This window comes from Quercus robur, chromosome 2 (assembly GCF_932294415.1).
Source record: "Quercus robur chromosome 2, dhQueRobu3.1, whole genome shotgun sequence".
NCBI lineage: Eukaryota > Viridiplantae > Streptophyta > Magnoliopsida > Fagales > Fagaceae > Quercus > Quercus robur.
The window spans coordinates 93,405,806-93,422,981 of NC_065535.1; the positions used below are offsets into that span (position 1 = coordinate 93,405,806).

Here is a 17,176-nt window from a genome sequence, read left to right on the forward strand (position 1 = left end):
ATATAATGAGCATAGAATTAAGTTGTTTGTCTAATTTTACAACACAACCTCTCTCTCTCTCTCATGCACACACTTAAAGAGTGTTGTGTAGGTAATTTTGTAAGGGTGCTTGTAGAAATTGTATAGATCTCTACTTGTCTGTTTGAGCAGATGTCGATTTGATCAGTTGTAACTATTTGAACAATATATATCTGTTCGAACAAACAAAACCCCTCTCTTGTTTTTGGTGTTCAACATAACCTTTCTCTTGTGTATACTCATAAAGACAAACCTTTTACTTGTGCCTGTTCGAAGAGACAATTTATTTAGACAACTTTTTTTTCTTTTCTTTTTTTGGCTGAAAGGAAATCTCTCATGCTAAACGGAAACCATCCCAAACTTTAAATACTTTCAAAGTTACAAGAAACAACAAGATGATCTCATTTACTTGCTGTACCATATTGCAAAAGCACTCAATTGCTAAATTTCAATGGTAATAGAATCCTTTGCAGAATGCTGAATTTCAAGTTATAACTTGTTGCAAAAGCTTTCAACAAGATGATCTCGTGTCTGTTGTTTAAACCCACCTCCTCTCCCACTATATACCTAAAAAACATGCTGAATTTGCCATCTCAATTGGGTCCCTGACTCTGCCGTTAAATCAGTGTGTATTAGCAAACTCAGGGAGCTCAACTGTCAAGAGACATTGCGTTTTCAGTCACTACTTTAACTTACATGATAATGACTCACAGACACATACTTATTGAGTCAAACAGGACACCATCGCATTCAGATTACAACTCACGAGCAACATACATGTGCCTCAATGTCATTCAATGCCTTTCTACTACGATTATAAAATTACCTTTGGTCATGGTCTGATACATAAGAAACTCGCTACTAACAAGTTTTGCAAAACTGTACACACTAAAATATCCACTACATAAATGGTACAAAACCTTTGGTTCAGACAGCCAGAAATGCATGGTTGTCACACAAAATTCTTCCCCATAGTTTTAAATTAAATGCAACAAGAAATTGCTTTCTACTATACATGCTTTTGAAATAATCAAGATTGAATCCCGTTTCCAGCTGCTGACCACAAAGGAAGCACTCTTCCATTGTTCGAACTAGCCTTTGTATTTGAACCATTCATTTCAAAATCATAATCATAGAAATCTAGGTCATCATCTATGCATTGGTTGTAAGAATCTGGCTTCATACCATTAGAAGCCTCAGCAGTTTTCTTCTGCTCCATTACTGCTCTTTTCTTTGATCTACCAGTACTTCTGGAGAAGTCATCATCCTCAAAGTTAGTATTTTGGTTGCTATTTGTATTCCTTCTCCTCTTCATTGAATCAGTACTGTCATTGCTGCTGCTGTTGTTTTTCTCTGTCTTGTAGTATTCGTGGATGGTAGACTCGATGGTTTCAAGTATCCGATCTCCATACTTGCTTACCTTAGCCCTGAATTAAAGCCAGAAAGTTAATAAAATTGACTCTCGAGTAACCAGGGCTTAACCAACCTCACAACTTACTTGCCAATGCCATTGATCTCAAGAAGCTCTTCCTTTGTTCTGGGAATTCTTTTGCTGATGTGCTGCAGCGTAGCATTACTAAGTCGAGAAGGGGGGTAAAAGCAACTTATTAGGACATATATTAAAATAAAGTGGGATAGAGATGATGAACAGCAATATATAAGTGTATAAAGACAAATATTGCATCCTGAAAGAATTGTAAAAAATCAATGAAAACTTTATAAGTTTGTATAAAGACGAATATTGCATCCTGAAAAAATTATAAAAAATCAAATGAATTTATTTTGCTTCCATGACTTTTCCCAGGCCCTGCAAAAGTGGGAGTGGTGCACTGGGTACAACCTTTTATTCTCATAAACAAAAATAGTCATAAATGGAAAACATTGTGGAAGAATAGGAAATGGCTAAGAACAAACCCAAATATGTGGTATGCCATGACCCCCTCCCCAGCTTCTTTGACAAGAATAGTTCGGAGCATTCGCAGAGCTGAATACAGTTTGGCTGAGAGATTCTGTTGTAGAATACGTTGATAGAAAAATGAAATAAAACAAAACAAATAGTTGATTTAGCAGTTAATGAAAGTCATTAATTTCATAAAGCAGAAGATTGCAAAGGATGATGGGTATATGCATATATATATATATATATATCTATGGACGTGTATGCATGTATAATATCCATCAAAAATACCAAGTCTACTTCAGGTTGAGGCTCAGCAGGAGTGTCAATTCGAGGAGGACTTAGCTTCCCAGATGTCAATGAGCCTTTTGCTGGAGTCACTCCAGATTTGCTCAGTTTAACCGCTTTCGCAGAGGAATGGAATCTACAAGGTATACAAGGTGTCAGTGCGTGAGATCGTAGCAATGCATGTCAGTTAAACAAAACTTTACTGGAAATTTGCTTAGGAAATAATCAAAGAGGATAACAGGTTGCAGATAAACACAACCAAAAACATTCTGATCAAAACAAGCTTTCGCTGATCTAGTAAGTGTTAGATGCATTTTTTTGTCCTTAAATGTAGCTTTTATTAATCTAATCTTTCAATAACAAACTTAAGTCTTCACCAAGACACATGAAACAATTTGCTAAACTCACAATAGTACTCCAAACAACAAGCAAGAATATATTCACAGTAAAAAAAGTGAATGACCTTGAAATGTAGACACAGCTGATCCAGGAACAGAGCAGCTATGGCCCTATTTCCTGGAACCCAACAGAAAGCCTACAGGAATTCGGCCTTTCAGAAGGCCCAAAAATAAGAAAACGACAGAATACATAGACAATTCATCTACACCATGTCTCGGTGATTACAAAACAACCAGGAGAGGATCCAAGCAAGAACTTTATTTCGAGAAACTAATATGATAACCTGGAAATCAAACTTTTAAAAGGTTGAATTATACCAACATGGCCATAATTTGTTAAACCGTGTAGGAAAGAGTAAAAATATTTGACGAGAAACGAAAATAGAATAACAATAAAGAACTAAATTACAGTGATGAAGGCATAATAAAGAACTTCATTTCATAGTAAAAACCACACCTTCACCACTAGTGCCTTTCGGTGTAAAAAAAGCCATGGCCCCTTGCTCTCAAAATTAAGGTCAATACCCCATTTTCTTTCACATACAGAAGTATGTTGTGAAACATACAACACATTCCCAACATAGAGAGAGTCCAAAATTGCACAGCCTAGTAGCAAAAAATTTTAGTAAAAATAAACAACGAGGCATCAATATAGATCTCAATCAGCTGTTTGGGTGTGTGATACCCTCACCCCAGATTGTGCAGATTTGATTGGATTAGATTGTTTGAGTGTGTGTTGTGCGGGTGTGTGCTAAGTCCCACATCGAGTGTTTACTAGATATATCTTGGGTTTATAAGTGATTACGAGGAGCCCCAATTGCAATTTGACTAATTCATTTCTGCATGCTACTTGATTACAAATCTATCATAAACCAAAAACAACTAGACCAGGTCAAACTAAAGTGCCTTCATCATGAAGAGACAATTGAGACAAGCAATAAAGATGGACACAGAAGCAAGTTCTTAAGCATTCAGAGTCTCGAATATACCATCAAGGAGACACAGAAACCAGACCACGTGTGAAACAGATAACATGTTAATTCAACTGCATTGGTGACTTGCAGCATATATGAATTTTCTATGGACAAGCCATAAACAATTAACTTCATTATCCATGACATCTTATCAAAAAAAAAATTATTATTTTTAAATCCCTTCATTATCCATGACATGAGAAACTAGCAACAGTATTACCAACATAAAATGCTTTTTGAGCAATTAACACCCTAATTAATTACATATAATCAAAAAATGAAATGCTAGTAAAATAATTATGAAAGGATATAACACAGTCCACAGATTTCAGAAATAAAAGGTATTGGACATGGGTGCAAGTACGCAACTCAAATTAGACATTCACATGTCATGTTGGCAAGCATCTGACTGACAAAATTTTACATATCATATCAATACCATATTCACACACAAAAAGACTTGCTAGACTTGGCATATATCAGATTTACAACTAAGCATGACACAACAGGGCTAAAAAGGACCTTAATATGATTGTCTGCCCACCAAGGAAGAGATTTTTAGCTTTGGACTCGTTCACCTGAACAAAATTTAAAATAACACTAAACCTTAATACAAGAAATTAAAACAAAGGAAGAAATTTTATATGCATAAACTAACCGTAGTGGGCAACATCAAGGAGCAATTTCTAACCCCTTTCAATTGAAGTCATCTCATATACAAAATACAGAATGAAAGTCTAAAGAAATTACAATTACCTTCAATATTGATGATACAGATCCATAAACATCACTTTTCTTGACATCTTCCACAAGGAAATCCTCAGTAACAAGATGACGCAATATACGGGAAGCTTCACCCTTGTCTAGATGTTTCCCAGCTCCATGCAGGCTTAAAGTCTCATGTCTGTGCTTCTTGACCTAGTTGAAATAAGCCGGACAGAATTAAATAATAGAAAGTGACATGAACATAGAAAGCAAAGCACAAGTTTTATAAGAACGTACAAATTGGCTTAAGGATCCCCTATAGACTTCTAAAATATGAGATGATGAAAACTGCTGCCCCATTAACTTCACCAGTTCAACCTAGCAAGACAAATAAAAAAGTGATTAATGAAATGATAAGTGAATTAAAATGAACTACAGTATCCATAAAAAGGTGTGACTAAGACGAAAATGCTCAAACCAATTGCTTTGCAATGCCTGTGACATCCTTCTCAATTAAACTTTTATTCTTCAAACAATTGTCACAGGTTTTTTTACAGTTTGCAGAATCAAACTTCTCTCCAAAATGAACGAGCTGTAGAAGACGTCGACAATCTACATCATTTTCACAATAACTGACCTGAAACAATTTGACATTAATTAAGAACATTTTCATTCAAATCAATAGGGTATTAGTAACAGACAAAAAAAAAAACTACAATGCAAAGCTTATATCAAGTACCATGCGCAAAATATTTTCGGTATTTGTTTCCAGTATCCTCCCTGAATTAGCAGTGTTGACACGATTATATCCAGATGTCAATGGAGTTTGCTCTGCTACTCCTTGGCTAATCATATGCTTGAGTCTTATCTGCAAAAAAAGACAAGTGGGGAAAAAGAACCAATAAATACAAAATGTTTAAATACAAACTCATTGTTCAAATATAGAATTAAAAAATCTCAACAAGAAGTATGAGTTTTACTATAGTGACTTACATAGTCACTATAACTGTAATACAAAACACAAGATGACCGCTGACCATCTCTACCAGCTCGGCCACACTCCTGAGACATAACAGTGATACAATGAGCTAAAAGAATCATTAAGCTGAATTTAAAAAGTCATCCACTGTTGTGTTCAATTCTAAACTACTGACATAAGTATCACTGTCCAAGTAGTGGTATACTTGTTATTAATTACCTGGTGGTAACCTTCAATAGATTTTGGGAGAGAATGATGAATTACAAAGCGGACATCTGGTTTGTTGATACCTGAAATGCACACATTACTATTTACTACATTGTTCTTTGTAATTAATCAAAAGGCAGCAAGCAGCAAAAGTCAATGATACCCATTCCAAATGCCACCGTAGCACAAATTATATTGATTTCATCTTTGCTCCATTGCTTTTGGGTAAAGGCACGTTGAGCAGGATCCATGCTACCATGGTAGAATGCCGCTTTATGTCCACATTCCTGAAGAAATGATAGACTTAAGCAAACATGAATCACAAAATTAAAAAATACATATATTGATCTTATATTTTATCTTTGGCTCACCCCTTGGCCTTCCACACAAATTTCCTGTAGCATAATAGTCAATTTGATGGTTTTCGGGGGTTTGCCATTTGTTTCTTAACTAACACCTTTTATCTTATCACTATTTAAGTACTCCAAATTTAGGTCCTCCCTTTTTTTTACCTTTCAAACACAAACCAATTGCTCAAGAATGTGCAACATACAAAAATAGCACAAATTAGATGGACAAACGTCATTTAAACATGTTAAATACAGCAAGCACATTTGATGAACTCAAAAGATTGTTTCAATGATTTAACAACTATGATTATAATTTCCAATACTGGAAGAACTTTTTAGTCAAAAATAATATAAAAGTCCCTTGACTCCCTTCATCAGAAGCAAGCACAGCTATAGCCAAATTTTCAAATAGGTGTGTCATGTTGCACTTGCACAGTCCCACGTAGATGACCATAACATAAGAATGTATACAAGACAATCAATTTCATTAAACACTAGCAAGCAATCAAGATCAATCTAGCATGACCATAATATCAAAAAATTCAATACCAAACAGATTCCAAGCAAGGCAATAAATTTGCAAAAAATTCAAAGCTAAAATAGACTAAACAAGCAATATTCAGACCTGCAATAAAGTAAATCAAAGAAAGGAAAACAAGAGTACTAATAAGTTATTAAATCATTCATGGTATCACGCCCTTCTTAAAAGTACTAAAACACACCCCGCCAACAAAAACAAAGTAATGATAAGATAGACTGACCTGTAACTTTTCAGCTACTTTTTCACAGTCCATTCTTGAAAGACAATAAATTATTCCACATTCATCAAAGTGGTTTTCTTTGATGAATTTGTCAATGTCTTCCACACACTTCTTAGTCTTGGGGATAACAGAATACCTGCAATGCTCACAGTGAGTGATGAATTCTATTTTCAGTGGGAACTTCTAATTTATTTTTTTTCTTTTTTCTTTTTTCTTTTTTTTCTTTTTTTGCTAGGGTGTGAACATTTATTCAACACTAACCATAAATTTGGGCGATTAAAACTTTGCCGGAAAACAATGCAGTTGACAAGGCCTAGAGCCTGCACAACATCTTCTTTTACACTGGCTGTTGCAGTAGCTGTTAAAGCTAACACAGGAGTATTTTGGAACTTCTGTTTCAAGATACCAAGACCCTGGACATTTTGCAAAACAGCTTAGCACTAAGCAGCAGCTATATTACCTGCAGCATGAAGTTAAAAAGGTTTGAAAAGCCACTACCTGATAATCTGGTCTAAAATCATGCCCCCACTGGCTCACACAATGAGCTTCATCAATAACAACCCTGGCAAGCAATTCCCGAGCATGCAAACTCTCCAGATGCCTCAAAAGAACATCACTTCTGCATTCAAGAAGATTGGTTTCCAAAATTAACAAAATAATGAAAAGTAAAGAAACAAAAGTTCAACTGCACTTTTCAACTCCATACTTTGGTCTTTACAATGTCCCTTCTAAAGATCCAGTTTGTACAATCAATTCCAATCTACGAAGATGCAAAACATGACAGCACAAACATGAACAAGACATGACACAATAAACCAAAAGACAAGGGAGACAAAAGAGTACAAAAATACATATTTATTTATATACAAATACCACGTGCACATCCACACACGCATATATAGAGTATCATGCATAGAATATTTGTGCTACTTTGTAAATCATTCTCAATATATAATTTTAAATAAAATATTCTATATTCATTATTTATAAAAGGAAGACAAGATAAATCACATATAACCCAAGTTGACTCAAAGAACCATTATTTAAGTGGCTTAGTTGATGTTTAAAAGTGAATTAGACCATCAGATCACATTTAAGTGTTTAATATGTCCAACTCATTGCCAACTTTAAAGACAGATAATCAGATATTCTATTGCAGGTCTATATTAAAAGTCTCTGGCATGTGTAGCACACAATAAGTGGGCACTTAGACATAACCCTTCCCCCCCCCCCCCCCACCCCACCTCTGTCCAATCCACCCACAGACAAAAAAGAATGCCATCAAATGTATTGGCTTTTTCAAAAATGTAATTATCATGTGATTTTGGGCTACCATTTCAATCAAAAACACCCAGATTTTGTAAAAATAGCATTACCCTAATCTACACTGCACCCCCCCCCCCCCTCTTCAAATTCCACCATTACATCCTTTATCCAGCAGCACTCTCTGTATAACACGACAAACCTATAGCATCATCGTACCATAATTTTCAGTTGTGAATCCCATTGCTCCATTGCCTAGCTCACTAACATAATAAGACCATCACTTATATTCCTAGCTGCTGCCATCTTTCAATTGTAACATAATTGAACTCATATCCTCCAATCTAAAATCCAAGGATCACTCCATCTCCCAACTCTCCACACAACAACCTAGGCTCACTGTCATTATTTTTCCTGGCCACCACCATCATTATTATCCATCATTGCATCATCATCATTTAACCATTTTTTTTAAAACCCCAACAGTCAAACTACAATCATCAAAACCACCATCAACCAAATTCAAAAGTCAAAATGAAATATAATTCAAAAATTAAATCTGAAATGGTTTTGGTTGTGCTCCCTGCATCAACCACCATCACATAAACTTATGACCATGAATATTCACCCTAAACCCATCAAAAACCCACAAACAAAACCACCATCACAATCCATTAAGCTACATCACTGACATGCCCTAGTCTATCATCCACTAACATTACCATTGTGGTCAACTTGCAACCACAATTGTGTAAACACTGAATGACACAGCAAACCATTATCACAGACCACTTAGTCTAATTTTAAATTCATATAAGATCCTTTGTTCTCTTCAATTTCTCCACTTCCTTTAATTGGAAGTGAAGGAACAAGTGCCTAGGAAGTAGGAAGTGTATTGAAGAATCTGTTAAAGAATTAGGATCTAAAATCCATATAATCAAGAAAAGAAGAGGACAAAGGGACACTGCCAATCACCAACATCCAATCATACAGAACCTTGAAGAATGGACTTCAGCATTGCTTTAATTGGGTTTGTTAGTCATTGTACTATTGGTTGTGCAAAAGTGATTGAAGAAAAAACTAGGTCATCGCTTTAGCTAGTTTAAATCTTAGGAGATTAAAGAAAGCTCAAGAATGGTTGAGCTACATCAACAATTGGGGAAAAGATGGCTAGTTCATCTTGGACTACTAGAAGTATCAATTTGTCCTATATTTGTTATAAATAGCACGCTTGTCCATTTCTAGTGTTTCTTCATCAAGCAATAGTCAAGTAATGCAGCTAAAGTAATAGGACATATCAGTGCATGGTTTTCTGCAAAATAGTAATCATGAAGATTAAAAAAACACTCACCTGGCAACTTTCTCTGGTGTCACATATAATAGCTTGTATTTACAGTAATCAGAGCATAGCTCTCTAAGGATCTCCTGCTGTTCTGTCCATTCCATATTGGCACTTAAGTAAGCAGCAGGTATGTTCGCCTAAGTGCAACTCAGAGAAAAAAAATGTATATCATTCAATAAGCAGCACATAAATAGTCCAGATGGTATTGAAGGCTGCAGACGTCAGTGATAAAGCAAACATTACCTGCAATAGATGCATTATCTGATCTTGAATAAGTGACACGAGGGGAGAAATTACCAATGTTATACCTGGACAGATAAGAGCAGGGAGCTGCAAGGAAAAAAAACAAACAAAAAATTCCAAAGTGTAAACTCCCATAATGCAAACGACAAAAAGTTAAATTTCCCAATATTAACAAGGGAACCCTACACTATACAAGTCGCTTGATCTAGAATACCACTAAAATCAAGCATATAAGAAAATGAACAAGCAAAACAGGCCAGAATTATCAATGATGTACTGACCATAGATCAGAAAATTAGAAACAACAGATGACTGAAATCATTTTTAAAAAAGGGATCAGTAAGGTGGCACAATCATTAAGATGTACTGAGAATGAAAATAGTAAACAGTATCTTATTACCCAGAAATTGAAGAAGAACCATGATCCATAAGATCCTTGCAAGCTTTTTTTACCTGATATGTCAAACTCTTTCCCCCTCCAGTTGGCATTAGAACGAAAACATCACAACCACTCATCGTAGCGTTAATAACCTCTCTTTGGTTGGGGCGAAAAGAGTGGTTCCCAAACACTTTCTTGTTATTGGCCTGAGATTGGAAGTATGTAAATAACCATCAGGATGACATCCATGCAAATAAGAAACTTGAAAATAATTCAGATAAGCACCTCCAGCTTCTTTGCCCATGGGAAGTTCTGACTACTCCACTTTTTGTCATTAGAACCTTCAATATAATTAACTTCAACATACTTAGGAACATACGGTTCCCTCTCCAAAGGGCCTGATGAAACATCAAATCTATCTACAGAGGAGAATGAATTCCACCTTTCATTCCCTCCCAGCTCATTATTCAGATTTACCTGGGCTTCAAATCTCATTGGTGTCTTGAAAGCAGCTGCTTGAGGTGTTTCATATTGAAATGACCGGATGGCTGTTGTGGATGTAGAATAATGTGATTTTTGTCTTTCCTCGTCGACTGAATTGGCACGAAGATACCCATCAAGCTGCTGAATTTGCTTATTTAGCTGTGACCTAACAATAAACAAACATTAATCGGCTCATACCTCTTAGACAATGATGATTAGTGTATTACAAAAACATGAAAGAGTGCTATTATGAGACAACAAAAGGCAATATAAACCATTCTGCATGAATTCACGTATTCATCATATTCTATTATTTCTTTGTATATTCAGAATTTCACTTTGTCATTTCCTCTGAACAGATCCAATATATGTGGCAAATAGAATATTGAACAATAATTACAGATCAGGTGGGAAGCAAACCTATCTTGACGAAGCTTCTCAATGTGCTCTGAGGTGAGTTCATTAACATTATCAAGCAGTTCATTTGATATAACGATTAGCATGTCCTTCATTTCCTGCAAATGAGTCGTAGCTTCGGGGCACAGTCCTAGCTGCATTACGACCAAAAATTAGGCATATGAAGCTGACAGTATACTAAAATGGAGTCACAATTGAACAGAAAAAATATGCTACACCTACCTTAAGACCATGACTGCAGTTTGAGCACAATTCCAGTGGCAAACTACTTTCATCTTGCCTAGAAAAATTATCTTTATCTATAGTTGGAGTAATGGGCGGCAGCTTAGAAATTGATGGTTGTGGTGTGCAAGTTGATTGGTACCGTTCCACTATATGGTCCACATCAATATTCTGAACCCAAAGGCAGTAAATGAGACAGGCGAATGCACAGAAATCAACATTGACATCAATAAAGCCAAAACAACATATGACTTCAGATACATAGAAATATGAGGACTACTTCAACACTTAAACCAGAAATACATGAAATAATTTTAAACCAGCGACCTGGATTCACCAGAAACAACCTATGAAATCTTCATTTGCATATGTTCATTAGCAAAACAGCAAAAAATGAAAATCACAACTTTCTTTAAAAATGTAATCCAACAGATACCATATTACAAACAAACTCAAATTTAGCTACTTGATAAGCGCTATTTGACGCACTTGAAACTATGCCAACTTTCTTTTATTGGTAAAATTTTGCCAACTTGATGATATCAAAACAATTAAAAACATAGAGTTCCAACATGAATTACTCCTAACCAAGTTAAATTGATTAGAGCTAATTCAGGTTATCCAAATTTCATTGTAATTCATAAACAACAGTGATATGAATTACCTCAAGTATGTCATCATCATCCAGGTTACCAGCAAAAATTCCTGCAGACTCTTTTACTTGGTCAATATGAACAGTATGATTGTTGAATGATCTATCCAAATTCTGAGAATGAGAATTGTTGACTACTGATGCTCTTATCTGACTCTTTTCAGCTCCCATGGCTCTAACATTACTTGATGAAAAATTATTGCCCATGGACCTTCCAGGTTGACTAATCTTGCTGTTGGTTTCACTGAAATTTTTATGTGTTTGTATACCTTCCAAGCTTCTTTCAATGCTAAATGTGCTTTGGGAAATAGTTCTTCCTCCAACACTGTGAGATACATTATTATGAAGATCCTTAACCTGTACAGTTTTTCCAGGTTTTGTGTACTTCCTGCAAGAAATCTGAAGATTGGAAAGAGTATGCCAAGCCTGCCAAAAGTTTTCCATTGAAAATTTATTACCAAATTAGAAGAAGTTATGAAAAATATGGCCATTGAATGTCTACAAATGGATAAACAAGTTAAGAACATTAACTTTTGATTGACTTAATTATAAACTGAAACAAAAACTAGAGTTTGTCAACACCAAGCATAATAACAAGATCATAAACATAAGATTGTTATAAAAAAAATAAATAAATAAGAGCACAGGGCAAGCAGCTTCTACTACAAAATGAATTAGAAAAATAACTACTAGCTAACACAGTTCAAATGAAACATTAAAAAACATATTCACTGCTATAAATCAATTTAAATATAAAATTAGGACAGCTGAAAATGAACATAGATCCTGCCTAACAACTTTACCTTTTCCACTTGTGCACTCTGGCTCTGCAACCTTGCAATATTTTGACTTTGGAAGTCCATTGCCCTGAAAAAATAAAGATTTTATTAAAACAAACATTAAAAGCTTAAAAAAGTCTGAATAAGTCAACTTTGACACCTTTTAGTTATAGAAAAAAATTAAACAGCCTCACATAAAATAAAGGAAAATTTTCCCAAAAAATAAAAAAATGGTGATCTCTTTGTGTTAATGGAGTTTTTTTATACAAGTACTTGTGTTAGTGGAGTATTGTCTTACAGTAACCAATGAGTTGTGAATTCTAAGGAATAAGAACTCAAGAATTTCGTATAAGGCCTTTAAACTTATAATGCCAATTGCACACCATTAAAAAGCATGACCATGCAAAAAATAAGGGATCAAAAGAAAATGAGCCAACACCATAAAAATATTGTTATTAGGTAAAAGGTATTCGCATTTTTTCTAAACTGCAATCACAGAATACCAATGTGCATCAAGTTTTTGTATATATAGAATAACGTACTCTAACAACTGCACAGCCCCGATTCCCATCATAAAAATATGCATTGCATCAATATATAATCAATTGATAAAAATTCATTTTCTATGGAAGAGAGATTATAGAGTGCACCACAAAATAAAAATAAAACAGTGTGTTTAACGGTAACATACCGTGCCCACATTGCTCCTTCAGCACCAGGTTTTTGTGAGGACAACGAAAAAAGGAAATTTGAACTCAAAAACTTATTTTGGTTTAAGAAATTATCATGTGCACTAGCATGTTGTGACAAATTAACTTTAGGAAGGTTATCATCACATTTGAGCCCTTGACCTGAATTGCTCCGGCTGCATATAAATAACAAACAATTAACTACACAAGCTAGGGAAAAGGAAAGGAAATTGGTGCAAAAAAAAAAAGAAAGAGAACAATTATAACTCTTGCCTCATGTGCATTTCCATAGTCATTGATAAGCATATTCGCCTACCAAGTTAACAGTTCCCCATTCTCAAAATCCACATATTAATACAAAAGCCTGCAATATAAAACCTCCTCAATAACAAATTTCAATGTACTACAAAATAAAGGAATTCCAGTCTGCAAGTAATTTTGAGAAGATACAAAACTAAAGTCGAAATTGAAAAACCCAAGGTAACAAACTAATTGAGCTAACCAAAGTAGACATAATGAAACTGGAATATAAAAAAATTACATAAAACCAAAACAGGAGTGATTACCTCTGTGCATTCATTTCTACTCCTTATCAAATGGTGAACATATTCAACCACTCCCATTCACATTCAAAAATGAAAAACGGGAGAGGACATCCTCATAAATATCAAGTCAAAGAAACATGTTTTTTTTTTTTTTTTTTTTTTTTTTTTTTTTTTTTTTTTTTTTTATAAAAGTCAAAGAAACATGTTCTAAAAAGAAAAAAGGAAAGAGAAAGTAGAAATAACTTCTAAGGAAAAGTAGTGATGTGTACTAGATAATTATGACTTGAAACATTATCATCAGTGATTCACAAATTCATGACTCATGCAGACATGCAGTTTTCACAAATCCAATGAATGAGGCAAGAGCAAGATTTTTTTTTCTTGTATAAGTAACAGAATTTTATTGAGGAAACAACTACTCTATGTTCACAATTATGAACATAAATATATCATATGTGCATTTAACTTATGGATTTTAATTTTTGCCCTTGGAAGAACCAAATAACTGATTATCTATTCTTATCAGAAAACAAAGACCACAGGAAGATGATAAGATTTTTGCATCATATCAATGATATGGTCGCGATATGGCATCTCTAACTAGTTTCACTCCAACAATTCTTCATTCAATTTATGTAAGATTCGCAAATGCACCAAGCCCTCTTATCAATAACAAGACAATCTGGATCAAGTTCAGTAAGCCCAAAGAACACTAGTTTGTAAGAGTTTTAAATAACCCAGTCCTCACAAATTTTACCCTTAAATACTTCATCTTTTCCATCCGACAATCAGAAAAATTCACAATCATAGGTCAAGCCCATCTCCAATGTATATATAAAACCGTTGGATTACACATTCCCTTTGTTCTTAACAGGCACGCCAAATTTTGTACAAATCAAATGTTACATATATCCAATCCATCAACTCATTTTTTTTATAACTTACAGAGTAAGGTCAGCTCGTTAAGGAAAGCTCCGGCTATAAAAAGTATTGGGTTCCAAAAAGAAAAAACTTGAAATTTAAATATTTTACGATATAGTTACTGATTTCTGACCATTTGAATATTTTGTATTCATAAGAGTTACCCCGAGTGTAACTCGAACCCAACCCCATATAAATAATACACTCATAACCACATTTCTCATTTCACATCCAAACTATGTATATATCCCACTTAGCATAGTTCACATCACTCTTCTTCTAATTAAACAAAATGGGTATTATAGAAAACATCCCTATACATTTTCATTTTCTACTAATCCTCCATTAAAACCAAGGTACCCACAATAATGACTATACACAGAGATATACAAATTCAAAAAAAAAAAAAAAAAACGGAATCAATTGGGGCTCTGAATCCAAACACGGCGTATTGAAAACCCTAAACAAATATATGTGTGTGTGTGTTGTGAAATGAAGTAGAACCCTAGAATTGAGGGATTGAAGTTGATTACCTTTGGAATGTGGAAAATCTTTGTTAGGGCTTATTGTGTTTTCTTTGTACACTGCAAGTTTTAGAGAGAGAGCACTTTAAATAAAATGTAAGCGCGGTGTGGGAGTGGCGGGACATTTTGCTGTATTTGATTATTAAAAGTGATTAGCCTTTGGCTTTGGTTGTCCTTCTTTTTCTTTTTTTTATAAATAAAAAATTTTATATTTTTATATTATTCTCAACAACAAAAAATTAAGAGTCTGTTTGGTACACATGTTTCAGTTTTTAAACAATATTATACGTATTTTTACACACTTTTTTACTAAACGTAATTTCAAAAAAACTAAAAACTATTGTTTAAACACACGTACCAAACGGGTTCTCAAACATTGTAATTGTATTGGTTTGTGTTTCACAACCACAGAATTGAAGATAGCCTATTTAGCATTATGAATATTTTGTTTTGTTGAAATTATTATAGAAAAAAAGATAAATGAGAAATAAAATAAAACAATTGTATTTTTGTTTTGCTGAAAGTATTCATAAAAAAGAAAACTACTATTGAGGATTAAAAAAAATTATCAAAATTTGTAAGGATCCTTTTTTTTTTAATCATGAACTTTATTTTTCTTAAACTCAAGTATTGAGGGCATATACTTTGATCTTATATTCTATTGTCTTAATCAGGGACGGAGTTAGGATTTCAAATGAGGAGGGGCGAGATACACTTGTTGAGGGCCATTTGTGAGAGCCCAGGCAAAAAGAAAGAAAGCCCGATAATAAGGGCAACAAGGAATTGACAAAATAGATAGCAAAAAAACCCATTAGGCCCAAGCGACAGGAATAATGGATTACAGGCTCAAGAAATAAACAAATGGGTCTTGAAGAAGCAAGTGGGCTCAAAGAAGCCCGGAAAGAAAGAAATAGTATCCCATGGGCAGTGTATGAGGTAGAAAAGCGAGAAAGGGCCGCCATAGGCCCAAGGCAATTCAAACTAAGAGAGTAAGGGGTTTATGGCAAGCCCATGAACCCCAAGGATGAGAATAAGGTTATTGGGCCAAGGGAAGCCCAATGAAGTTAGTAAGAAGCTCATGGGAGTATGGAATTAGCAAATGGGTCGAGGAAGCCCAAAGAAAGTAAACAGGCCATGGACGCCCAAAGGAAAGCCCAAAGGGACATAAGAGCCCATAAGTAAAAGCAAAACAGTGGCCATGACAAGCCACTGAGAGAAGGAATAAACGGATGGCCCAAAAGAAGCCTAGTAGGATTAAGTTATTACGGCAGGAATAACAGTACAACATTGTAAGAAATAAAGAAAACCAAGAGTGGGCCAAAGAAATGTAAGGCCCTTCACCAGATACAGTCCAGCTCTTAAAATGGAGCGGGAAAACAAAGAAAAGCCCACATAAGAGGTCAAAAAACACGGACAGTGAGCCTCCAGATCACGGCAGACGCATGAGCAGCAGGCAGATTTTTGGACATATCTGAAAGGAAAGCACGCGCAAGGCCCAGGTACCACCAACCTGTACCCAGCCAATATGGGACGTGGTGGGGTCATGGGCCAGAGGTAAGAGGTAAAGGGGGTACGATTTGGTGGTGGGGTCATAGGCCAGAGGTAAGAGGTAAAGGGGGTACAATTTGGTGGTGGGGAGAGGGGAAAAGACCTATTTTGCGGCTCCTACTCAAGCCCTTTTGGGAGGTACGTCCTGCTGGGATGACAGACCACCCAAAAGAGGCAAGGTTGAGGGGGGAACCGTTAGGTGCATGCCTTGAGAGAAAGAGAGAGAAAGCATTTATGCTGTGGCAGGTAAGAGTGCTACGGTGGACTGAGGAATGAAACAAACCTGCCTTTGTCTGGCAAGGGTGAGTGTTACACACCTTTGGTGGTCGGCAAATATGCCCAAACCAGACAAAGGCGGTTAAGGGGCAAAGTGGTAAAAAACTGGCCACGGCAGGCACTATAAAAGAACCCTTGCCGTGCCCTGAAAGGGGGATCGAAAAACAGAGCATATTCACGAAGTAAAAATAAAACAGAGTAAAAGAAAACAAAAGAAAGAAAAGAAAAAGATAAGAGAGAAAACAGAGGAAAGAAGAGAGGAAATTAAAGAAAAAAGAGAGATAACACAATGGGCATGCACTAGTAGGTCGATTTC

At 35.2% G+C, this 17,176-nt stretch overlaps 1 protein-coding gene across 1 annotated transcript; it reads right to left on the reverse strand.

The window, feature by feature from the left end:
- Positions 1-806: 806 nt before the first annotated feature.
- Positions 807-15,179, reverse strand: LOC126715902 (ATP-dependent DNA helicase Q-like 4A). Its single transcript, XM_050416749.1, has 26 exons — positions 15,046-15,179; positions 13,320-13,410; positions 13,049-13,222; positions 12,382-12,445; positions 11,591-12,004; positions 10,927-11,097; positions 10,708-10,838; positions 10,090-10,453; positions 9,879-10,010; positions 9,426-9,512; positions 9,192-9,319; positions 7,076-7,196; positions 6,839-6,990; positions 6,578-6,713; positions 5,630-5,753; positions 5,479-5,549; positions 5,274-5,342; positions 5,020-5,148; positions 4,759-4,917; positions 4,578-4,658; positions 4,332-4,493; positions 4,098-4,153; positions 2,207-2,339; positions 1,933-2,027; positions 1,517-1,594; positions 807-1,445 (listed from the first exon to the last, which is right to left on the reverse strand). The coding sequence occupies exons 2-26, from the start codon at positions 13,340-13,342 to the stop codon at positions 1,049-1,051; spliced, it is 3,651 nt and encodes a 1,216-aa protein (XP_050272706.1). The 5' UTR covers positions 13,343-13,410; positions 15,046-15,179; the 3' UTR covers positions 807-1,048.
- Positions 15,180-17,176: the final 1,997 nt, after the last annotated feature.